The sequence below is a fragment of the Anoplopoma fimbria genome, chromosome 17, assembly GCF_027596085.1.
Source record: "Anoplopoma fimbria isolate UVic2021 breed Golden Eagle Sablefish chromosome 17, Afim_UVic_2022, whole genome shotgun sequence".
In the NCBI taxonomy this organism is placed as follows: Eukaryota; Metazoa; Chordata; class Actinopteri; order Perciformes; family Anoplopomatidae; genus Anoplopoma; species Anoplopoma fimbria.
The window spans coordinates 22,603,717-22,628,404 of NC_072465.1; the positions used below are offsets into that span (position 1 = coordinate 22,603,717).

Sequence of the window (24,688 nt, forward strand, 5' to 3'; positions counted from 1 at the left end):
ATGACTTTGTATCACTTTTCTGTTCAACACCAAGCACCAAATGGGACTCCATGCGTCTCCAGTCCGATGGACCAGGTGCATAAACACGGCGGCCTCGTTTAGTCGTTGTCATTTGGTGCTTCTGCTCCGTCCCACAATGCAAAAAAACCCCAGAAATTTTTACTGCACCAACTTTTTCTTCCGTTTGTTTGTTGACTTGCCTTTGGTTTTTACAGCATTTTTTAACGAGTAACATCAAAAAGATCATGTTCTTTTTAATGCAGGCTGCCTTGACATCATTAAAATACAAGTTTCTCTGACTGTTGTTTTGCCTAAGAGGAGAGGTCACTCAGTTGCTTTGAGAAATGGTAGTTGGAAGTTAAGAATCGCTTTGACAATTAACAATAATGTGAGAGCGAAATAAACCGCAGAAATAAACTTTTCGTCAAATACTGTGCAGATTCTGTTGTTTCTCGTCCTGCTGTCGTAGCTCAGTGTGCTCGCATGGCTCTCACAGTGGGATGTTTAGTCTCTGAATATATTCCTATGATCCATCCTGTTTGGTCATAAGCGTCGGGAGTTTGGACGAATCTTCCTTTCTCACCAGACGACTGGAGAAGCGATGTTGCCATCGGGCCATAAAAATCATGAGACATGACAGAGTAGTTTTGACTGACTGCTTAAGTAGAAACCCATCTGGTTGGTGCATCTGAGAGCACCAAGATGATCTCATGGTCGGTGGAAGATAAAATTGAGGAATGAAAATGTGGCAATGTGAAAAAAAAACATCTCTCTGAGTGAATAAGTGTTATTGTGTCGACTCCTGGATGTCATGCCGTCCGCTAGCTGTTGCTGAAACACACAGTCTCTGTTTGATTTCCTCCCTGTTTGTAAGGGATTTCCTACACTCTGTGGCACCTTTTAACAAATGCCTGCGATCCTGTTTTAGTAAATACCGACCGCTTTCCTTCATGTGACCCGGCAGCCTCAGAGTGACTCAGTAGAATTACTGGAATTCATTGGGACATTTTAACCGCACACAATCCCGTCTATAGGAAGAAAAAAAAGGGGAAACTGAGTGCGGTGCCTTTAACTCTGGTCGGTTCGTGGATGGAGTCGGAGCGGAGATAAGCCGATTGCTGAAAACAGACTGCAATGTGATCGCCTGGTTCGGGGCTAGGAAAATGGGAAGAGGGATTTTGGTGCATGACTGGTGCCGTTTGAATGAAACGAGCAAGGCACATAGCTTAGCAGCGTTGTTCCTGCTGCAGGTTGGAATTCTGTAGCATGTTGCTCTTGTGGCCTGACTCCCAGAGAGCAGGAGGGGAAGGTGTGTCGCTGATTTCTGTGTTATATCTGTGAACAGCGTGTCATTGAATCTGGGAGTCTAGCGGAGATGTTTGTGCTTGGGACGAGGTCTGCAGCTAACAATTGTTTTCATTATGCATAAATCTGGAGATTATCTTCTCGATTACTGTTATTTGCGTTTGCTTGAAATCAGTGAAAAAAGTTCTAAAGGCTTGTTTGTGTCATCAGTTTCCCTTTTTTGATTTGACCATCAGCCCAAAACCCTAAAGATAGTCAATGTATTATCAAATAAAAAGGAGAGAGGCAAGAAATCCTTCATTTGAGAAGTTGAAAATGAGCTGAAGCTGCAGATTTATTTGCTGTTGATTGACTGTATTCAAGTCATCTGTAGATGCATAAACTTATGTTGTTATGTAAGTCATTACTCTGTTGTGAGTTTCTCACCCAAACTTGGCTCTAAGACACAATACAGTGTCTTCATAACAGCTGTTCTAATGTAATCACTATGTTAATTACAAGAGCTCTTCTATTCAAATGACGTGCTGGCGGTAAATCTCGCCGGAGAACCGAATCCCAACGGCCTCCATCTTGAGTCAGTGCAATCTGTTGCATTTGAGTCCACAAAACTGTCTTTGTGACTTTATTTACTGCTCAATGCTGTCATGACTATCGTCCAGATTTCAGATCATGTGACTCCACGAGAGGATGCATTGAAAAAACGGCTCCGCTGACAATGCCCTGCCTCTAGTCTGAGCCCTGAGCGTGTTCACTGCTGATGTTGCATTCCAGCTGGAACAATCCCACTGTTTTCCAGACCCCAAAGTGGACGCCTAAATTGGACAACACCCCCCACCCCCACATACACACCCCCTCTCTCTCTCTCTCCCCCCCTCTGCTCTCCAACCAACCAACCAACCAACCAACCCATCCACCCACCCACTCCTCCCATACACGCATCCCCTGGTCTCCTGTCCTTATTTGGGTAGAGACGTTCTGAGCGCTGGGGTGGAGGAGGGGGAGGGAGTTGGGGGGTGGGGGTGGCAGAGGAGGGAGGGCGTTGGGTTGACACAAGGGAGGCAGGAGGAGAAACAGTGAGCACTCGCAGCCCTTTCTTAATAAGGACATGTCTGGAATTCAGGCCCCCTCTCTCGGTTGAAGAGCCTCTCTTTTCGCAGCACCTCACTTGAACGCACTCCTGCGAGCACTCGGAGCTCCTTGGAGGTCGTCAGATCCGAGCGTTACACCCAACGTGCTGGCCTCACAGCTCGCAGTGCGGAGGAGCTTTACAGTGTTTTCCTCTGCTATAATTGGAGATAAACAATAGAGCAGCCGCCCCTCCCTCCCCCCCCTCCCTCCCTCACTCCCTCACTCCCTCACTGTGTGCCACCAGGCTTTGATTTGTTGCCCCGGCTCCAGTGAAGCTGTTGCCCCACAGCACCTGTGCATTCATTGATTAAATACTTTTGGGCTGCCTGAAATACGTTTTTACACCAGAGCACACAAAGGGCATCTGCTCCACTCGAGGCTGAGAGAGAAAAGTGTATTTAAGGGTAACACTTGTGTGGATGTTAATGGTTCTTTGTGCCTAAAGATGTTTTGGTTAATTCATTTGTAGCAACAAACAGGCAGCTGACAGCAGGAGAATGAAGAACAATTATTTTGTTCATGTCTTGACAGGCTGCTGTAAATGTGTATATGGCTATTCCAACACATGTATATGTGGGCCTTGAGAAAATGTGCCCATCACAATTTTCTGTCAAAGGTGACATATTTAAATTATTAGTAATAAAATGTATTTGCAACTAATTTGATAATTAAATATTTGTCAAGCAAAAAAGTGTGCTACCTGGATTATATTTTTTTTATTATTAATTTTGCAGATGATTAATGATAGAATAAATAATCGCTATTAAAAATCATCGTAGTTTCTTCAACAAAACACAATATTCAGTCTACTATAAAACAAGACAAAAATTTGCAGGAAATCCTCACATTTTAGAAGCTGTAACGAGATAATTCTGTGGCATTTCTTTCTTAAAAAAATAACAATTTATATTTTCAATGACAAATTTACTCTATTAATTCATTTATTTACTCCCATTTCTATGTTTTTTGTTATTGTCTTTGGGTGGCCGATTTATATAAAGTATCAGTACAAGTCAGCGTCAGAAACAATCAGGGGCAAAAGGCAAAACTGCTCCCAAATTCAGTGTGTTGCAAATAAAACTGTGTTACTGTGTATGTAAATCCCTCCAAATTTAAAACATCGGGGCAAAAATAGCCCAAAATCGCACCATGATAAAATGATTACATTTTCTTCCCTGGTGCAGATAATGATTTAACTAACCCTAACTCTAGGCATAAGTTGTTAGACATTGGGAGCGATCCAGCCGTGTGATCTGTGAGGACTGACATGGATCACTTGAGCTGCTGATGAGTGCTCGGTTTCAGTGTTGAGTTTTAACACCCTGACCCTGTTGCAAAGGGTCCGCCATAACCAATACCCCTCTCAGCTAAAATTAGCAGCTTGACTTGAGGATAGCTGTCAAACTCTCGTTTGAGTTCAGTGACGTCCATAAATTTCATGTTGTACGTGGCGTGTGGTAGGATATGATCTACTCGCCTTTTATCTTTTTTAATTCCTGTTATACGATGATGGGAAGAGAAAGGAAGCATTACTAATCCTCCATCTCTGCTTTTCCTCCAAGTTTGTGGTTCTCGCAGCAATTATAAAGTATGAACCAAGAAGAGGAGGCTATGGGAGATATCAAGGCTATCATCACAAATACATCTAGATAAAATGTCTTGGCTGCCCAGCTTTGGTGTAATTATACAATGGATAATCATACAGACTTATGTAGCCTTGTAGAGCTTCGCTGTTGGTATATATATTTTCTTTTTGCTTGATATTATTTTTCAAAGTAAAGTTAGAAGTACAAATCACATTTCAAGACTGAAACTTAATTTCCACCATACTGTTAATATTTGACTCCCTCACTGTGCAAAACCTCATAAAAGAGGTCAAATATTGCCCATACTGAGGAAAAACAGCTGAAAAAGGATAATGTAACAAATCATTCTATCATATAAACTTTAAATGTCAGTATAATATAACTTTCTGTATTTATCCGCTATACTTTATTTTTGTCAGCATCTGCAGAAATGCGGAAAGCAGAAACACAAGCATCCTGGGAGGATCGTGGTTACCTCATAGACTTCCATTTCAGAAACAATACGATGCTGCAAAGGCAGCTTGAAAAATACTTAAGATCTTTGCCTGCAGTCAGCCATAAGCAAACCACACTGGGACACAGTTCCCAGACCACAAGAATTCTTTGAGGCCAGCGCTGATTAGTGAGGTCTTTAAACCTCGTTTTATGGAATATCTTGAATTCATTTGGCCAGTTCAGAGAAATAAAATTGAGGAATTATAGTAATAATTACAGTTAGCATTGTTTATTCATACGAATTTAACAACTGCAAAAAACAAAATGTCAAAGAGAGCCAAAGTAGTGACCTATAGATGAATGACATTCCTTATTCCGGTCTCATTATGCTCAACATGAACTCACACAGCTCTGGGCATTCTTTGCAGCCATACAAATAATTCACTGTATCTATACTTATAAGGAAAAGTAGAATTGTCGCCACGTGGTTGTACGCCTCTGCCAACCAGTTTAAATCCATGTCTGTCCAAAATGCCATTTTTTATCCTCTTAGACATTTGTGTGAAATTGTCACAAATTAGCACATGAATTCTTGAGTTATGACCATAGATTGTATATAAAAAGTGAACGTAGTCTCCGCGACGTCACGCATTGGGGTTTTTTAGCCTCCAGTTCGGAATTTGAGCCGTCACCTTCTTGGTTTTTTGCAACCAGTGAGCAGAAGTGACTATGTTTGGACTATGTTTGGAAGTTTGGAGCAGTTTATGGCTCTGGTAGCGGTTGAGAGCTGTCAATCACAATTTAGCCCGTCCTAAAGCATACTCTGCTTTATGGTTTATTTTACTCTAAATGGGATCATAATTTACTAAATGAACATCATGCTGCATTGAAGAAGACTTGAAACTAACTGGCTGTTCACAGTGTTTATTGAGGTGATAAGTCAAGTGAGAAGTAGGGTCATTTTTAATAGACTGTTTACAATTGGACTTCTTTTTGCAACCAGAGGAGTCGTACCCTGATTGCCAGATAGAATGCGAGTTCAAAGCACTCCCACGTTGGCCTAAATTTGTCATTTTTGTGAGGTCACATTGACCTTTGACCTCTGAAAGTAAAAATAAATGAATCCTTGAGTCCAACTGGACTTTTGTGGCATATTGAAGAAATTTGCTCCAGTGATCCTGAAATACTGCGTTCACTAGAATGGACATGACGGCTGGATGAACAAACCAAAAAACATCATGCAACTGTGCGCGTCTGTCGCAAATGCAGACGCATAAAAACGGTAGAGAAACTTAGCATGCATTAAGTTCACACAGTTTTGGAAGGTGTAAATTAAGTTGGAGATGTGAGAGAATTTGATTTAATCATATTGTCTTGTATTTCATTGCTCTAATAGGCATCTAGTTGAAATGTGCGCGTGAATGTCAGCGGCATTACACTTAAAAACAAGGAAACAATAAGAAAGCCGTTCAGTGAACTGAATGGCTTATTAAGGTTTGCTAACTGGTTATTAAAGCACAGTGTGATGAGATGAAGGTATGAGATGTAGCCTGAGAACAGCTTTCCAAAGTTCATAAAACTTGCTCATCCAGCAGAGTCGCCAATAAAATGTGTTCAGGGTTCATCATAGGCTGGCTGAGTTCCTCCAAACATCAATGTCACAAAAATAATATGTTGATAAGACACATGGTGGCTTGTAATTATACAGTAGGATCCATCTAATGAAAGACTATGTTTTGTTTTAAATGTTTTGAGACAGAGAGTAGTGATGGATTTGTTGGCAAGATGGCATCACATGACCCGCATTTCCAAAAGTGGCGTCAAGACCAATATTTATACAAAAGTTTGGATAAATTATCCGGCTAGAAATAGCTTTGACTGACTTTTGTAGCATTGCAAAGCTGCACATATTTTGCTTTAATTGGAAAAGTGTCTTTTATCAAAATGATGGTTGTATACAGCATGCTTGTTTATTTTGGTGGTGATTGTTTTCAGATCAGATAAAACAACGTAAGCATAAAAGGATCATGTTGGTGATTTATATCATTATTGGCAAAATATGACATGACATGGTCCAAAAGTCTCTAACGACTGGCTGACTTTTCCGTCTGTGGCAGTCAGGCTCAGTCCCATTAAGTCCTACTCAAGGCATAAATCCTTAAAAATGGGTCACACACATAAGGTTTCATTCTTAAATAAGACTTGGTAATTTCCTAGAACAGCTGTTGGGGACTATTTGCAGCTGTTGATCAATACAGAATTGATGTGAGTATTGAGCCATGAGTATTCTTATGTCACGAGGATAGTGTTTGTTGGATTGAAGTTAGCAGTGCACTAGTTCTTTTCGACCAAAAAAGCCAATGGGATTTTCTTCAAAATTCACAAGAGGGTTATTTACTGATGAATTTTATATCTTAGAACAAAACTTTAAAATCTCTTAAACTTGTGTTAACCACTTAACCATTTAAAAAACATTTACAACAAGCCAAGGGAACCTGAAGTCCAAAAAGGATTATTCATATCCGGAAATTAGGACTCATTCTTTCACCACTTTATGGAAAAAAAGCTATATTGGGTTTTGGCTGCACAGACATTATTTGTCCAATCATTGTTGATTTGGTGTTGCCATGGGATTTGATGATTATTAAGAAATACTTTGACACGCTGTCTGTCTGAAGAAGGCTGAACTGTTAACTGTGTTGTTGGTTTGATTGTGTAACTATGATTAACATTTGCCAAAGAATTCAAATAAATACTAAACATAACAGCTAATCAACTTTATGTATATCACAGGTCTCCTACAGATCCTTTGATTTTGGGGCTCGGGGTCGGGCCCAGGGGGAGCCGCCACCATTGCGTCCAACGAGTGGAGCGCCAACGGTAGCCCAGAAGATGGGCTGGACGGGGAAAACGAGGAAAAGGGCATTGACGGGGACGCCGAGGGCGTGTGGAGCCCGGACATCGAGCAGAGCTTCCAGGAGGCCCTCGCCATCTACCCTCCCTGTGGAAGGAGGAAAATCATCCTGTCAGATGAGGGAAAGATGTATGGTGAGTACGCTGGATCACTGCCAGAGATTCCAGATTCAAGATGTTTACTGTCACTCCGGTTATACAAGTACAAGTGTGTGAAAGGTTTTGCTGGGAGACTCCAAAATATAATACAGTGAATATTATAAATATATGAGACACAAAAGAACAACTAAATGGAAATTAGTCCCATAGTGAATGGACAAAAATGAGAATTCCACACATTCCACTGAAATTTGTGGCTAAAAGAAAACGAACACCCTTCCTAGTGCCCTGAAACAAAATTAGAAAAATACTTTTCCTTCCTCTTGTGCTCATTGTCATAGCTTTGACACGGAGGTGAATGTTTTCTTTCCACTCTGAGCTCTCTTTAACAAGTCTGTACCTGTTGAGTTGTGACCCAGGGGCAGGTTCTTCCAGTTGCTCCAGCGCTCTCAGAGCTGGTTATTGCCGTCCTGAGAGCATCTCCGCTCCTCTCCGTCTGATTTACACCTGTCTTTTTGTTTTTCTTTACAGCCCCGCTTTTTATGCTCACAGTTTTACGGCCTCCTCTCTTCCCTGCTCTTTGTGTTTTATCGCTCAACGTAATGTTTCCTCACAAACCGGTATTGCTGGGAGAGGGGTTTTTTTTGCCTGTAGGTGACCGGTTGTAGCTGGTTTTCCGGAGAAGTTCTGCGTTTGATGCCGTACGGCTCGAATCAATTGGCAATAATTAGCACAGCGTGAATCAAGACTCAGGAACAAAAAAACATCAAATTGGCATGTTGAAGATTTTAAACATCCATATGGTTTCAGAATAGTTATGCTGTTTCCTGCAGCGTGTTCATTAAATTGCAGGTGTTGAGCTTTTAATGTCCTGAAAAACTCCAGATGGATATGTTGGCAAGGTCTCTGGTAGAATCACTAACATCCAGGTGTAGGGAATTGAACATGTTTGTCTTTCATTATTTTGATCCCACTTTTCCCGCTCCTATTGTTGAGACAGAACACGCTCTCCTAATTAGATTTATCATTTAAAGCTGGGAATTTTTGCTGAACAGCAAAAAATGTTGATTGGCAGGAATTGTGCCGCTTTTGTCTTTTACTGTTTTACATGCCGATGCCTTCAACAAACCTCTTTTTGGTTTTGCGAAATTGTGTTCTTTTCACGATCGTAATTCAACTCCCTCGAGCCAAGCTTTGTAAGACTTTCCTTCCCTTTAATTATTGTCCATGTCTCGAAAACTTGCAATTGATTCCATCTTCAGAGCGACCGTGAAAACCATCAATCATTGCCACCAAAGTCTCAGTCAGGCTGTATATTTTAGAAGCATTAGTGTTTGTTTTTAAAACACTTTGGCTTTTTTTGGATTTGGATTTGGGTTTTTTTTTTGTTTTTTTTCTGCTCTTGACGTCAGATGAAATTCTTTCGCAGTGATTCATCCAAGATTGAATCTCATACTCTCATTCGTCAGGGAGATTCGGATATTCAAGGACAAGCACATACCTGAGATAACTCAGCCTCTGTTGCTGCTTCTGTAATTCAGATCCTGTCTTAAGGAGCCGTATTAGTGGGGAAACAAGTTGTGATTGAACGATTAGTCAACAGAACATTAATCAACAACTCTTTTATTCTGATCCATTTATTACTATGTCATTTATCAAGCAAAAATGCCAAACATCTTCTTATTCAACCTTCTCAAATATGATGATTTGATGCTATTCTTTGTTTTGAATTATTGTTACTTGGTTAGACCAAACAATGCATATTAGGACATTACCTTGGGCTCAAGGATAGGCAGGCATTTTTCATTTTTCATTTTTTTTCCAACATTTTGTGGACAAAAAAATTACAGAACAATCTATAATGAAAAAAAACAGACTAAGCTAATGATGTCATGTTCTGTCTGTTTACAGGAAGCATTTCTGATGTGATTAAGTAATGAATCTAATAATTTTTAATTACTTTTAATATGATTAACCAATCAAATGTTCATTTTTAGGCAGACTTGAGGGACATGCTTAAGACAGTGTTACTAAACTTATTCTATATTTTCCAGAATGACTTGTACACAACATGCTTTTAATTGGTGTACAGACCTCAAGCTCAAATCACTGCAGGCATCTCTACATTTACCTAAGTAACTCTTCAGGCCTGTTTAGCAGTGTAGTGTTGTGTCCCCGGCTCCATACATTTGTCATGAGAATGTCAACAAAGAGGCCGTCCGTGCACAAACCTGCCCCCTTAGCAACAAACTGTCAGGAGCCCTTTCAGGGGCCAGTTTTTTTCTCGAGCACTAAACACCCTCTCCATTTACAATAAGTCATCTGAGGCTCTGCTGGCAGGGCCGAGGCATGCCCCAGAAGAAGCCGTCTCACAAGGTGATTACCTCAGACATCTAAAAGCTGCCCTGACGTGAGCTTGGGGGAATGTTAACGATTGCACTGTGTAATAGTGTCTACCTTGCAGTCTCAGACTCACGATGGCCTCTAAAGGAAGGCAAGTCATCCCTCCCATCGGGAATTCTACTTTTTCTGCCAGATTTTTTTTATTTATTTATTTCATTTGGTGGGAAACCTTTCGCAAATTTCCATTCCCTGAGCGAGATGACTCTTTATACATGTGTGTTCTTCGCTATTCAAACCTGTCAGGACTTCCCAGAAGCATAGCCAGTCATGTACGTGGCTCGGGGTTGACAAAGAGTTCACTTTTAATAAGTCACACATGTTAATAAAAAGAACACGAAAAACACTCAAATAAACTGCAGTATAGACATAAGTAGTATTAACAAGTTACCTCTTCTGTACAGTGTGTGAAAACAAGGAGGTCATGGCAAACTTTCTCATTTAGATTAAGTTGTGCATTGATGATTTTTTTCACATGTCTTGTGTACTTCTTTCAAAATAAAAAGATAGTTTGAGCAAATATGACATAAAGCTACTTTTATTGCAGTTATAAACTATAGCTTTAAACCAAACTAGGACTTGACCGTATGATGCAGTGCCTTCAGCTTGCCTCAGTGATTAATGTCCCTACCGGTCATCTAGCCTTTATTATTAGCTAGAACATACATAAGTCATGACAAAGATTAAGCTAAAGAGTCTGTAACATTCGCTCCCTGTTTGCCTCTTTTACATCTTTTTGAGGATTATTTCTTACTAACATTAAAGGTTTTATCTCCAAATATATAACAGAGATAATGCTGGCTGGAATTAAACACTCAACAAAGTGACAATAATGAAAAATGATTGAGAGAGATGGCTAACGTAAGCTCTCCTGAGTATTATTAGATATCAAAATAGCAGTTTTAGGATCATCTCAATGTCGGCCGAACGGAAAGTTGGACGCCCATAAAACCACTAAATTACATCTTTAAACTTCGGCATATGTGCTGGTTAACAAACAACATATAACACATAATTTATTTAATTCTTTCCTATATTTTTGGACAGAGACAGGCTAACTGTTTCCCCCTGTTTACAGGGCTTATGCTAAGCTAACAGGCTGTTTGCCTAGCCCTATATTAAACACACAGATGTGAGTGTGGTATCTGTCTTGTAATGTTACTCTCTGTGACAAAAACAAGCTTGAACACTTCCCAAAACATCAAAACTCTGATTCCTTTGATTTTTCACTCATATTCTTTCAGAAAATAATAACACATTGTGTCCGAAATTCAAAGAATAGTTGCGGCTCAGAGGTATTCGTTCCTTGTGGAGCTGAATAGTTGGCACATTTTACGACAAGTTTAGAGGAAGTGTCTTCAGAGGATGTGTGTGTGTGTGTGTGTGTGTGTGTGTGTGTGTCAAAAAAATGTTGTCCTTCTTGTTTTCCTTTGGGGCTGTACTGACATGTTGTTCCTCTGCGTTTTCTGGCCTCGACAGGTATGTCAAATCCCAAGCACACACTCACACACACACACACACGCACACCTCACTCAGCCCTGCAGCTATCACGACTGCAAAGCACTCTGGGTAAAAAAAAAAGAAGAGAATGATTTTATTGCTAGAGAGAGGCTTATGTCTTTTTTGACCTTTTTAAAGGTTGCATCAGTAATTAGCAGCAGGTTCAGTGGATATGTAAAAAAACAAAGTTATGCGAAAAGATGCGTGTGGAGGTCTGAGAGGGGGGGGTGTAATGATGACTGAGCAGGCCTTCACTGTCAGCCCCCTCACTGAGATGTTAGGAATGTTTTCAGTCATGGCTGAGCAGTATGTTAGCAATTTAGGATTACCTCAATGTTATGAGAAGGGAGGAGGGGAGGGAATATGGGTGGAGAAAGGGTTCAGGAGAGAGACAGAGAGGGAGGAGGAGGAGGAGTGTGGCAGGGGGAGTGAAGAGAGATTACCTTTTTGCTCACTATCTTAGCGTGGAAGTGGAAAATTCCAGCGGTCGTGTAGTAAAAAGAAAAAGAGATAGGCGTGTCCTGTCGGGGAAGAGGTTAAGAATGGCAGCCTGCGGCGATCTGAGCGGGGTGTTGAGCAATCAACAAGGGGATCACAGCAGCTCCAAAAAAAAAAAAAGAGGGTAAAAGGGATGGAGAGACAGCCATTGTGGGGGAGGAAGAGGCCGAGGACACGCATTGGGGCTGTGAATGCGATTGTACGACTGTGTCTGTTTGTACGCACCTGTCATGTTCTCCCCCCCCGCTGCTGCAGAGACCAGCCCTTCACACCGTCTCTCTGACCTCCACCACGTCAAGTCTGAGCAGATCTCTGCTGCCACGGATGCAGCTGCCATTAACAAAACAGAGATCACGTCCTCTATATTCTCTCTAAAAGATGATAGACTCATATAACCAGTCTTACTGGGTCACTGTTCCTGGGAAGGAAATGTGCATGTGCACACACAGTGAGGTGGCTGCTTTGAAGTCTTGACTTTTTAAATATGCGTTCTATGTCAGGTTGTGATTTGATTGTTTGAGTGAAGTGAATCACATCCAGAAACAGGTTTTGTTTGTTGTTGTTTTTTAGTGATCCAGAGGCTGTTGAAAAATGCTCTGGTCTTTTAAGATCTGATGAAGGGTGTGAAGTGCAGGATGAGGCATATGGGACCGATTACCTCAGTGTTTCTAAAATCCTTTGGCCAACTCTTATTTTTTGTAAATAAGTGCGTTTAGGGATGTTCAATATGTTGCAATAACGTCGTGATCCAGATTGTATTCTTCCATAAAGCAGAAGAGGTAGCGCCTAAAAATGTGTCTCAAAGGTTTCCATTTCCAAGTAATTTTAACATTCAACTTTATAAAAAGTTTATTTGAAACTTTGAAATCAAACACTGGAGTTATTTGTCCGAGCCGCTTCAAAGAGGTGTCTCTGCAGCAAGCTGTATGTCACATAAAACAAAAAAGCTGCAATTTGAAATATCACGAAACCAACCAGATGTTGTGGAGAAAAACTGTAGATATCATCTCAGCTCACAACCACAGGCCTGCACCATTTAACAGAGGAACAAAACACGTTTTTGATTTACCACGCAATGTATTTATTCTTATAAAACAAGTTACAAAGAAATGTAAAAAAAAGAATTTCCATAATATTGTGGAGAAGATGTTTAGTTTAGGTTTATTGAACCTAAATGTGGGGAGTCCTGAAAGTCTGCTGGGGATTTAAAGTTTGACCAACAACACAGAGACCACCTCCCCAGAGAAGTTCAGATCTTTTTCTTTCTTATTCAAACTGTACTTCACGTTACAGTACTTTGCAACGAGATATCTGTGAAACTCGTAGCAGAACTCGGTGGTTGGGACAATGTAATGTTTTTCCCCCTCTGCTCCTCAGTTGAAGAGATTGAGAGTGACAGTTGCACGCTGGTCAAACTGGCATTGTTCTTTCTCCGCCATCCTCCGCCGGGATGGCCGGCAGCAGGTGCTGCTGTCCGTTGAGTGCAGGGTCACACGGTGGTGTTGTTTTGGGAGGAGGGGGCTGCTTTGCTGCCAGGTGGCAGTTGTTGGCAGAGACAGTTATGGCTTTGTGTTTCCTCCAAGAGTTACTGCATCAGCTGCCCCTTACCCCCTACCCCAACCCTAATGGCCCTGAACTCCGGCTCTAACCCCCGTACTTCTCCCAGAGCTGGAAGTGCTTGTGTGTGTGTGTTGGCCCCCAAGATCTGGCTGTGTTCGCAGGCCCAGGCCAATCAGACTGGCTAGCACAGATGTGACAGGCTTAGAGGAATGCTAGGAATGCGGAGGCGCTGGAGCGGGCGTGTCCATCCTTGGCCCGGGGCAGGGGGGCTAGCTCAGTATCGGCAGACAGTTCAGCTCGGCTCTGCTGGCCGACCGCCGGGCCGACTGCTTTAAAAGAGTACGGTGAGCGCTGCAAGCCCGCTGGAGATGGTCTGCAGTACTTTTATGGTAATTGCACCAACCATGGCCTTCTGGAGGCCAAGTGCCGAAGACTGCGTGAAAAAAACAGGACTTGTTTCTCCTGTCATTATGTGTCTGGATACTTTAAGGACTGTTAAACTTCCTAGACACACGGTCTATTGTGTGTGTTCAAGAAGGCACATCTTAACCAGTTTTTGTCGGTTAAAATTTCTGTCAGCAAGTTTAGAAGAGTTTAGGTCATTATTCATAATGATACCGTGGTTCAACCTCTCCCTTTGGCCCAATTCTCAGCCACAGAAACCTTGGCAAAGATAAGACATGAAAAAGACTGATGGACTCATTTCCCCTGGAGACAACATAATAATGCTTTTTGCTCTTCTTATAACCCGTAGATGACTTTTGCTTGATCCCAGCTGCTCTTTGCTGAAAAGGCAGCAGTCGTTAAATCCCGTGCACGGCACTGAATGTAAAGAGAGCCGTTCAAAAGCCCTGAATAGAAGCCTGTTCTCTGCACAACCTGTTTGTGCAGAATGTCGAGAGTAGATGTTATGTCATGAAAAACACGGTTCTGTTTTCTAAGCGACTCTCTATAATTAGGCTTCAGGGCCACGTGAGCAGACAATAAGTAGGTGTGAAACGAGCTAATGAAAAGTTTGCGGTAAAACAAAAAAAAAAAATCAACCTTTTATCAGCGGCCTTATTTCAAAGAAGGAAAATTATTTAAAATGCGGTCTCCTGTAGGGAAACAGAGGTGTTATTATGGCCTGTGACCTGTGACAAAAGTGTGTTTGCCTCGGGTCTGAGCAGCTCTGGGAAAGGTCACACTCTGAAAATCGTGTATGCAACTTATGACAACACTGCCATCTTTTGGCCATTTTAGGGTTTTACCATATATGTAGTAATATGAAACCTTCTGTCATGTATTCTTGTTTTTGTTAGTGACCTTTCTTTCTTTCTGTTTTTGTGTTACAGGTCGCAATGAATTGATAGCAAGGTACATCAAGCTGCGGACGGGCAAAACCCGCACAAGAAAACAGGTATAAGACATTTGATGATTGGATCAGAATAATCACGCATGAGTTTGTTTTTAGTTACTGACAGTAGAAGACATAACAGATGCACCACTAGATGAGTGAAAGCCATTAATAACATCAACAACTGTTTTATAAAGGATTTATAGTTCCTGATGTCATGCTTAGTTACAAATAAAAGTGGATTACTAGTTATTTAAAGGATGAGTCTGGTTTTATTTTCTTATTGTCAACAAATCTCACCAAAAGACCAAAATAGACACTGTGATAGTTCATCTTTCAATAGCTTTCCACTTACCTACCCTGCCCGTGGCCCCAAAGCCCACTGTATTCCTTCTGAATATGTTCATTTTTAAAAGTGGGTCGTAAATATCGTTAAACTTTTTTTTTTAAAGGCAAAATAGTATCCTATCAAATGGAACTTTGGTTTTAAGCACATATAGTGCATTTATTTGAACACAATAGTGCATTTATTTGAACACAATAGTGCATTTATTGGGGACTTTTTTCAGCTGCAGATTAATACACAATTTATATTATTAATTATATTAATTATTTTTTTTTTCCCTCTGGATTAAAGTAAGGATTTATGGCAGCACGTTGGTGTAAGTAGGATTGACTTAAAATAAACTGAAAGTTTATAATAATTACCCGACAAACACAGGCGGTACATGTTGTTCGGATCTGTTCATTGATGGTTTTGGTTGATTCATGGGATTTGTTGCTAATAAAAATAATAAATGGCCAGCCTCACTGTTTGCATGAACTATTAAGAGCTCTCACAGTGTCTGTCTGCACGTGAATGCATGTGTGTGTGCATGCATCGTTGAGTGCATGTCGTTTTTTATGCTTAAAAAACTGTTTCACACCCCTTTTAGGTTTCTAGTCACATACAGGTGTTAGCACGGAAGAAAGTTCGTGAATACCAGGCGGGTATAAAGGTAGGTGCTACCCAACCTGCCTCCCGGCGACACTGACTGGGCGTCTCTTTCCTCTTTGGTTACGGCTTCTCTCTCTCTTTCTTCCCTTGTCTATTCCTCTCCCTGCCTCCTTTTTCCTCTTCCCTCCTCCTGGCTATTCTTCTGTGCAGGTTTCTAGCCACTTGCAGGTTCTCGCCCGGAGAAAATCTCGCGAGATCCAGTCAAAGCTAAAGGTATGCGCTTCACCGCGGGCTCGGCGGGGCTGGTAAAGGCTTGGCTTTTGCACTAACCACCTTATTTATGCTTATCATTATCAGTTCTGGCTTTAATTAGATAAGTGGATGCAGGCTTGGCAAGTGATAAACATCGTTGAAGGATAAATCAGATAATATAAACATAATTTAGGAGTTAATTCTCTGACATGGACCCACAGTCCTGCTTCTCTACCATGCATGCAGTGCACAAACAGACAGAGCTTTATAACCACTACTGTAGTAATCTCAGCACTCTGTAGTGAAAGTATAGCTGCTGCTTTAAAGGAATGTCACACAAGCTGTTATGAGTAGCCCATCATTTAGCTGCATGCTGCTCCAGCTCTGTATCTGTCCTCTGTGCCAGCCATGCCTCTGCAGCAGACTCTACTTCTCTGAGACTTCTTCTTTCCCCATAAACTCTCTCTACTTTGATCCTTTTAGTTCCTCTAATGTGTCTGTTTGTGATGTCTTTTATAAAACGGAACATTCACAAACAAAAAAAGGAAACACATTAATCTGCATCAGATGACTCTTTTTGACTTTGTCTTGTAGTTATTTCAATCCCTCTGGTCTCTCTTCATGCTTTTTAAAAATCTTTTTTGCATATTCACTAAAACATAATGCAGACTTTTTTTTAAAGACCAAAGACAATGTAGCATTCTGTAGTGCTAACTTTAACTTAACCCCTTTTATGCAGACTAATCCTGCAGTGGACACCAGCATCCACAAGTGGTATATTTTGTAGTAGGAAGACTCAACTTGTTTATCCGGTGACAAACTTATCTTGAATGCAAAGTATAAGTTCATAGCGAGTAGGGCTGGGAATCACCAGAGGATCCACGATACTTAAGTCAGGATACGATCCTATTGGGATTTTAAACCTTTAATACCTTTTTTAACTGCAAATTATGCAGTTTTTCAACATCTGATTCATTTAATAAGATACATTTTCTGTCCATCTCACTTCAAACTTGTCAACAAGCAGACAGGATCATGCCCATCATGTATAATAATGCACCTGACCAACTGAGCTGTTTGTTTTACAGTTTAAATAGTCAAATCCTGCTGACTTTACCCAAGACTGCACCAGAAAACTGGTTCACAAATAAAGCACAATTTAGTGAACTGGTAAAGCAAATATTACCAAATGGTTAAATCTGTATGTGCAATATTAATAGTTAACATAATAAAAGATTGATACTTGGCCTCAGTGTTTTGATATTGCTGCGAAAAATATTGCTTGAAATATGTATGTATATATATATAATATGCCATAATTTCCCTCCCCTGTTCAATAGTTAGAAGTCCCCACCAGTGAAGTTATAGAACTTGTAAAGCAAGGTTCCCACATTATACTTCCTGTCTTTTTTTTAAACTTCTTTTTCCAAAACCTTTTTCTTCATGTGGTCGTTTTGTTGGGGTCTGCATATCTCAACCACACATCTCATTGACACACTTTGTCTTACATATTTTGTGGAAAGTGTGCTCAAAAATGGGTCAACAGGCAAAAGTGTTGTAAAATCAGCTTTTAGGTTTCTCATGATTTGTCATATATTTTGTGTGGTGACTTTAATCCTCTCTGCTTGACCGGGTTAAAATATTCTTCTCACTTGACATATTTGACTTGTCACATTTTTGTGGCAAAATGAATATGATTAATAATAATCCGCTCATGTGAATTTCTTAAACCCTTTTACAAATACATATTTCGATTTCACTCGCCATGTAATTTAGTTCAGTCATAGTGTTTTTTATGCTTCGTGAGTTCACCTTAATTGGATGATAGTATTGGCAGTATTTCTGTAGCTTTTAAGTGTTAGATATCAACTAATAACGTGTACATGCAGTACCAACGCCTTGTTCAAGTATAAATCAAGACAGTAGTAAGTTAAGCCAAAGTAGTTTATTTGTATTATTTATTAAGAGAAAAAAAACTCAACTAACTAGTTTCCAAGCTACACTCTCTAAGTCAATTTGTCTGACAAAGAGTGACTCCTGCCGCTTGGGAATAAAGCGAAATTGCAGAATCAGCTGAACAAACAGGAAGTAAACATGTGACAGCTGTACATTTGACGTAACACACTGAAGGCTTGTTGTTCTTACATTGGGGCAAATGTCCAGTTTTATGAAGCAATGTGCTCCCCAGTTATGAAAGAATATCCTCGAAAAAAAACCGTACAACCTGACACTCTGCTTTATAGTCGTATTACATGATTTGATAATGATTGCATGAATTAATGTGTATTGTTTTAACCTTTTACTGTTGTCCGATGTAATAATGCGATACAATAAGAATTTACATTACCAAATGTAATGCAAAAGTTTTGGCAACAAAACTTTACCCAATATAACATATATAGTTAAAAAATACTGTGATAATTCAGTATCGAAGCATTCTTCAAATACCTGAGTCCCTACTGAACCGTCGTATGTTAATGCCTTGAGTGTAAAAATCTAAAAGAGGCAATTTTTTAAATCAACGAAAACTTAATTAATTAATCTTAACACATCGTTTATAACTGCACCGTACTAATGGTTTCTCTCTTTTTTGATTCAGGCGATGAATTTGGTAAGTGGATCTGATTTGTGCAATATGCTTCCCTCCTCCCCTTTGTTTGGCAGCACCAATGCACTGTCCGCTTGCTATGGCCCTTTGCTGGCATGGCGTCCCCGTCCCATTACCTCCCTGTAATGAAGCAATGCATAGGAAACAGCCACGCTTTGAACACAATACTGATGCGCATCCTAGTGTAATCCCCCCCAGCATCGGCCAAAAAGCCAAAGTCTTGCTTGCTTTGCATTAAGGTGTCGCTCTTTGATTCGGGGTCTCAATTCTGAGACATCTGTCCCTTAATTGCAAAGTCACAGCTTGATTAACTTAAGTGCATTCTTTTGCAAAAATGAAAAAAAGAAGCAACAGGATGCATTTTAAACTAGTTAGATGTATTAAAACCAAAGCTTTAATGTGTTTGTAAATCATGAAATATGTATCATGCACCACGGATAGGAATTTGTAAGTTTGTATATCTCTTGCTTTGTATTTCAACGACATTATACCGCCTTCATCTGCATAGCAGTAATTTCATTTGTCGATGTACACTTTTCAGTGCAATGCATATGCAAATCTGCATTTCCAACCATTCTCCTTTCCCTGTGGTAGTCCTGGTAACACACTGACATTCAATTTGTCTTGTGACCCGAGCTTAAATAACTGTGCAGCTTCATCTTCTACGCTCTACCCGTTGCTTCATTCTGTCAAGCTGCTCTTTAAAAAATGTTTTGCTTTATTAAGTTTTGAGAATAATTAGAATAATCAGGTTTTTATTGACTCTTAAGCTAAACCTAAGTGTGTCAACTTTATAGTAATTTTAGAATCAATATGTTTAAGTTATTAATTGAACAGATACAATAGAGACAGGGTAGGGTGGCAGTCTATATGCAACTCCCTACTAACACAACAGGAGATCATGTTTAGGTTACAGTGCCACCTTGTGGCTGACTCTGGTTATTCCTCTTTTCCTTCTGTAGGATCAGGCCTCTAAGGACAAAGCCCTGCAGAACATGGCAGCGCTGTCGTCTGCACAGATCGTCTCCCCGAGTATGATAAAGAATCACCTTCCACCACTGCCTCCTGCCCACTACCAACCACCCAGAGTTAGCCCACCACTCATTTTCTCACACATACAACTCATTTTGTTATATTTTTTAAGTCATAAAAATTGTGTTGGATTTTACCATGAAAACAAACAAAAACAAATTAATCCTATAAAAACAATTAACAGTGTTTTCTTTCCCCTCCAGTTCTGGCCTTCTATCCCAGGACAGCCTGGACCCTCTCAGGAGTAAGTAAACCCCTCTACTGAACCCACATGATGTTTCTGGGGTGACATCAGGGCGTGTTTAGATATCTGATGAGAGAGATTGGTGCTAGAGATGAGTAAAGAGTAACTAGGCTAGGTTTGATATCAGGTGGGTATTGCAGGGCATGTTTAACGGATCACGTTTTTGCACACCAGGCTGGTCCTAGATCTCAACCCGGGAAGGACTCCTGGGCTTGGCCGCACCAGCCATGCGTAAGTTCCCCCTAGCTGAGGTCCAGCTGTGAGCACAAAGCAGAACTAACTCTCCTTCTACACTGTACTGTACTGTATATTTCCTGCACTGATAAATAAAACACCACCGGGCAAATTAAATCCTTTAAATTTGATTGATTATAAAAAAAATTGGGAGATAAATCTCTCTCATATTTTGAGACTAAAATCTCAAAATATTTCTATTATAGATATGTCAATAAATGCACAATTCATTAACGCTATTTTGCATCTTTAAGAAATATTGAAGCAGGTGGACTTACGCCTAGCTGGTGCAAAACCACATGCTTACAATTTGACACTAACAGATTTTAGAAGTTTAGAAGGACCCATGTGCCATAAACATCTGTGTAAAGTAGATCTCATTGTCTCACTGAACCACTCGTTGTCTTTCAGCATCAAACCTTTTGCACAGCCCCCGTACCAGAGCCTATCAGGTCCTATACCACAATCCATACCAAGTAAGTATGAGGTTAACATTTTTTAAATGGTATGAGAAATAACCGTTTTTATAAAGGCTTGTGTGTGTACCTTCCAGGTTATGAGCCCTTGGCACCTCCACCTCCTCCATCTGCTACTGCTGTGCCGGTGTGGCAGGACCGGACCATCGCCTCCTCTAAGCTGCGGATGCTGGAGTACTCAGCCTTCATGGAGGTCCAGAGAGACCCAGACAACGTGAGTGAGAATGTACAATAAGGCTTCCCACTTACAGACATGGATGGATTGCTGCACAGGCCTAGCAACAATACTATTTGCACCCAATGCGAAATAGCCAATGTGGCTATTTACACACAGGTGTATATAGCATGGCAGAGACAAGCACCCAGGTTTCCTGAGCCAACAATGCTATTTGCACCCGACCCGGAAACACATTAGATACCGTATGTGTATATTTAGCCTACTGTTGGCTATGTATATTTTTCCTAAACATAACAGAGTATTTCTGTTGCCTAGACCTAACCAAACTTGGAAAAAAGAAGAATAAAATAAAATGATTAAGTCAACTAAGTGTAAATAAAAGCTTCTCACAGGTTTTAAACCCCATTCTCCAGGATGTAAGTCCTTAGTTTGACTCATTCATCCACTACATTGCACTTCTCATATTTACTTTTTGTTCTTGTTCCTACTATTACCTTTACTTCGACCGGATTTGTTTCAGCCAGAAAGGGCCCTCTAGCTTACTATTGCTAATAAAAGTAGCCAATTCAACTTGAACGGGTGTAAATAGCCAAATAGCTGCCATGTGACTAGTCTTACTTGGGTGCAAATAGGCACTTTTTTAATATCGTGCATCTGCTTATCAAATCCAATCCAATATTTTTGCATTTTTTCCCTTCATATTAAAGCTGCACAACATACTGAAGCCACAGTAGCATTTCATTAAAATACAGTCAAAGTCATAATCAGTAATAGCATCTATGCTTTAAGAAAGTAGAACCAGCAACTTCCTTTTAATGTGTCCTGTAATATTTCATAGAGAACGTTGTAGTTATTAGTACAATATGTGTGTAGAGGATAGTCAGTGTGTATCTACTGTGTCTGATAATCCAGAGGGAGTTAACTAAATACTGGAATCCAGGTGCAGATTTAGAACTAGCAGCAGCACCTTAGGGCTCTGCCTCAAACGCATAATGTCACCAAAAGAGACACAAAACTATTACAAACGTGTAGTCTAGATGTCACATGTGTGTGCTCAAGGATGTCTTACTCCATCTGGAGTGTTCTGATGTAATAAAACTGATTCCCTAATGTACAACAAACACTAAAAATACCTGAATATTCTATGGGGTTTGGTAAACAGCCCAACACTCTGTCCTCTTTTTGTCATAGTAAGTTCTGCAGCTGAGGTTCTTGAGGTTAACCACTTCCTCCTTTGTCTCTTTTTTGTCTCTGTCCACTGCAGTACAGCAAACACCTGTTTGTCCACATTGGACAGACCAACCCCTCGTACAGCGACCCGCTCCTCGAGGCCGTGGACATCCGGCAGATCTACGACAAGTTCCCTGAGAAGAAGGGCGGGCTCAAAGAGCTTTATGAGAAAGGCCCTCAGAATGCTTTCTTCCTCGTTAAATTCTGGGTGGGTTGTTATCTTTATATTATCATCTACCAGGTATTAGTTGTTATTGTGCATTTGTATTTCACTTTGTCTTGTTTATGGCTAGCAGTATGTATAGTATTTTCCAATATGGAAAAGTGTGATATCTTTATGTGCAACCTCTTAGCTCATTTGGAGGCAGTAACAACGCCAACAGATGGAGGTTCAAACACCCACTTTTAAAAGAATATAGCTGTGAAAATTATTTATAAACTGTTGCTAGAAGTGTCATAAAACTGACATTAAATGTATTTTAACTGACAAAATCCCATTACGTTACTATCCCTTTTTCTAATAATTACTTATTTAGGTTACTGACAGGCTTACTACAGGCTGTAAATTTGCCCGCTGCGGGACTAATAAAGGATTATTTTATCTTATACATAAACATTTTTAAGATATATTAGACCATAACAGATATTTTATAACATTTAGCTTCACAAGTTGGCAATTGAAAACCACTTCCTTTCCTTATGACACAGTGGGGAATTTCTTAAACTGAAAGATATTATCTCAAGATTAAACAGATGAAGTAGGCATTTCACAATGAATTGCTTCATCATGTACATTAGCCTTTCATTTAAGTAAACTGTCTTGGCACACATGATGTTTTCGCCCAAAAACCTAGACATTGCACAGAAACAAAAAATGAAAAATAAAGACCGTGAAATTTTTCATGCAACCCAACAATCCATGTGCTATGAGGAAATTTAAGTTACATCCAATTATGTGATCATCACCACCAATCTGATAACCCGTTTGTCCTCTGCAGGCCGACCTGAACAGCAGCGGCATGCAGGACGGCCCTGGTTCTTTCTACGGCGTCAGCAGCCAATACAGCAGCCTCGAGAACATGACGATCACTGTTTCAACCAAAGTCTGCTCGTTTGGCAAGCAGGTTGTAGAGAAAGTAGAGGTAAGAGTAGCAATAGATTCTGTATTCTCCTCTCAAACAACTGATATACGGCCTCTCATTTTCACTACTCGGGTTATTTTTGACTGTGTGTGTGTGTGTGTGTGTGTGTGTGTTACAGACAGAATATGCCCGCCTGGAGGGAGGAAGGTGTGTTTACAGGATCCACCGCTCTCCTATGTGCGAGTACATGATCAACTTTATCCACAAACTCAAACACTTGCCTGAAAAATACATGATGAACAGTGTTCTTGAAAACTTCACTATCCTACAGGTAAACACGCACTCGGTATTATAGAATTGTTGAAGGAACAGTTTGACATCTCTGGGAATATGTATGTAATATGCACTTTTTTGACGAGAGTTGGATAAGATAATCGATACCACTCTCAAGTCTGTACTGTCAATAAGAAGTTACAGCAGGCAGCTGCATAGCATAGCTTAGCTTAGCACAAAGACTGAAAATGGGGAAACAGCTAGCTCTCAGATAATACTTAAAACTACAACATTGGTGGTTTTTAAACTGTGTTTTAGTACGTATTAAACAAACAAGATATAATGTGTTCATTAGTGAGCTTTAGATGTGGTAGTAGGAGGATATTGTTACCTTCAAACAGGGCCAGGCCTAGCTGTCTTTATGCTAAGCTAAGCTAATCTGCTGCTGGCATTAGCTTCATATTTAGAGCACAGACTTGAGACTGGTGTCAATCTTCTCGTCAAACTTTCCGCAAAAATAAAAATTTGACCTTTAACAAATTAAGAAATGAGCAACTGTTTCTTATTATTTATAAACAGACGTCGATGCTTCGTGTTTCTCACTTGACATTTTCCCTCTGACCCTCAGGTGGTGACGAACCGCGACACCCAGGAGACCTTGCTCTGTATAGCGTTTGTTTTCGAGGTTTCCACAAGTGAACATGGAGCTCAGTATCACGTCTACAGACTTGTTAAAGACTAACAGCTCCTCTGGGAGGTTTTTTGGAAAAGCCAGACTAAAGCGTGACACAATCTCTCTTCGACCAGCTCAACCATCCAGGAAAACCACAAAAACAAAAAAAACATTCAAAACAATGCTAGACCGAACTAACATGGACACATTTAATGCTTTAAAAAGTCTTGTTTGCAAGGGGAAAAAAAAGAATGAATCTCAATGTGCCGACACGCAAATAACTTTTGAAGAATGACAGATTTTTCGAACAACCAACTATTTTCCATGTGTTTTAAACATGCTTTAGATGAAGTGGGTCACTCTTTGCCAAGGTAATTGATGGAGCCTGAAACGTTTTATCGAGGGAATGAGAATGTGTTGAAAAGACTCTTATAGTATCCAAGAGGATCACACTCTGAGCACTAAGAGAAGTGTATATAAGATGGAAGAAGTACAGAGAGAACAGGACCACAGAAGGGGAAAACCAGAGCCAAGTGGTGTTGTTGCAGTAGGTTTGTTAGGAAAGCAAGTGCCTTGTCTCCAAAGATTATATCATTGCCTGCCACTTTGGATTGCCTTTTTTTTTTTTTTTTTTTTTTTTACTACCTCTTGTTTTTAAACGAACGGAAAACAGTCAGACAGGTGTGGTTTGTCCAAATTAATTGGAAAG

The 24,688-nt window shown here is 40.3% G+C and overlaps 1 protein-coding gene across 3 annotated transcripts; it reads left to right on the plus strand.

Moving 5' to 3' along the window:
- Positions 1-7,427: 7,427 nt before the first annotated feature.
- On the plus strand, positions 7,428-24,602 carry tead3b (TEA domain family member 3 b). 3 transcript variants are annotated; one of them, XM_054616539.1, is made up of 14 exons: positions 7,428-7,502; positions 14,759-14,823; positions 15,696-15,758; positions 15,908-15,970; positions 18,549-18,560; positions 19,520-19,645; positions 19,793-19,833; positions 20,008-20,064; positions 20,479-20,543; positions 20,621-20,757; positions 21,986-22,159; positions 22,950-23,093; positions 23,212-23,364; positions 23,935-24,602. In XM_054616539.1, the coding sequence occupies exons 1-14, from the start codon at positions 7,496-7,498 to the stop codon at positions 24,046-24,048; spliced, it is 1,221 nt and encodes a 406-aa protein (XP_054472514.1). In that variant the 5' UTR covers positions 7,428-7,495; the 3' UTR covers positions 24,049-24,602. The 3 variants fall into 3 exon arrangements, with proteins under 3 accessions (XP_054472514.1, XP_054472512.1, XP_054472513.1); XM_054616537.1 differs by lacking the exons at positions 15,908-15,970; positions 18,549-18,560 and having other exon boundaries at positions 20,600-20,757; XM_054616538.1 differs by lacking the exons at positions 7,428-7,502; positions 14,759-14,823; positions 15,696-15,758; positions 15,908-15,970 and having other exon boundaries at positions 18,497-18,560; positions 20,600-20,757.
- The last annotated feature ends 86 nt before the right edge of the window (positions 24,603-24,688 follow it).

Bases quoted from the DNA above. Each gene is read 5' to 3' on its own strand.
- tead3b (XM_054616539.1), top strand. The intron at 14,824-15,695 runs GTATAAGACATT...CACCCCTTTTAG, and splicing joins AAACCCGCACAAGAAAACAG to GTTTCTAGTCACATACAGGT. The intron at 20,065-20,478 runs GTAAGTTCCCCC...GTTGTCTTTCAG, and splicing joins CTTGGCCGCACCAGCCATGC to CATCAAACCTTTTGCACAGC.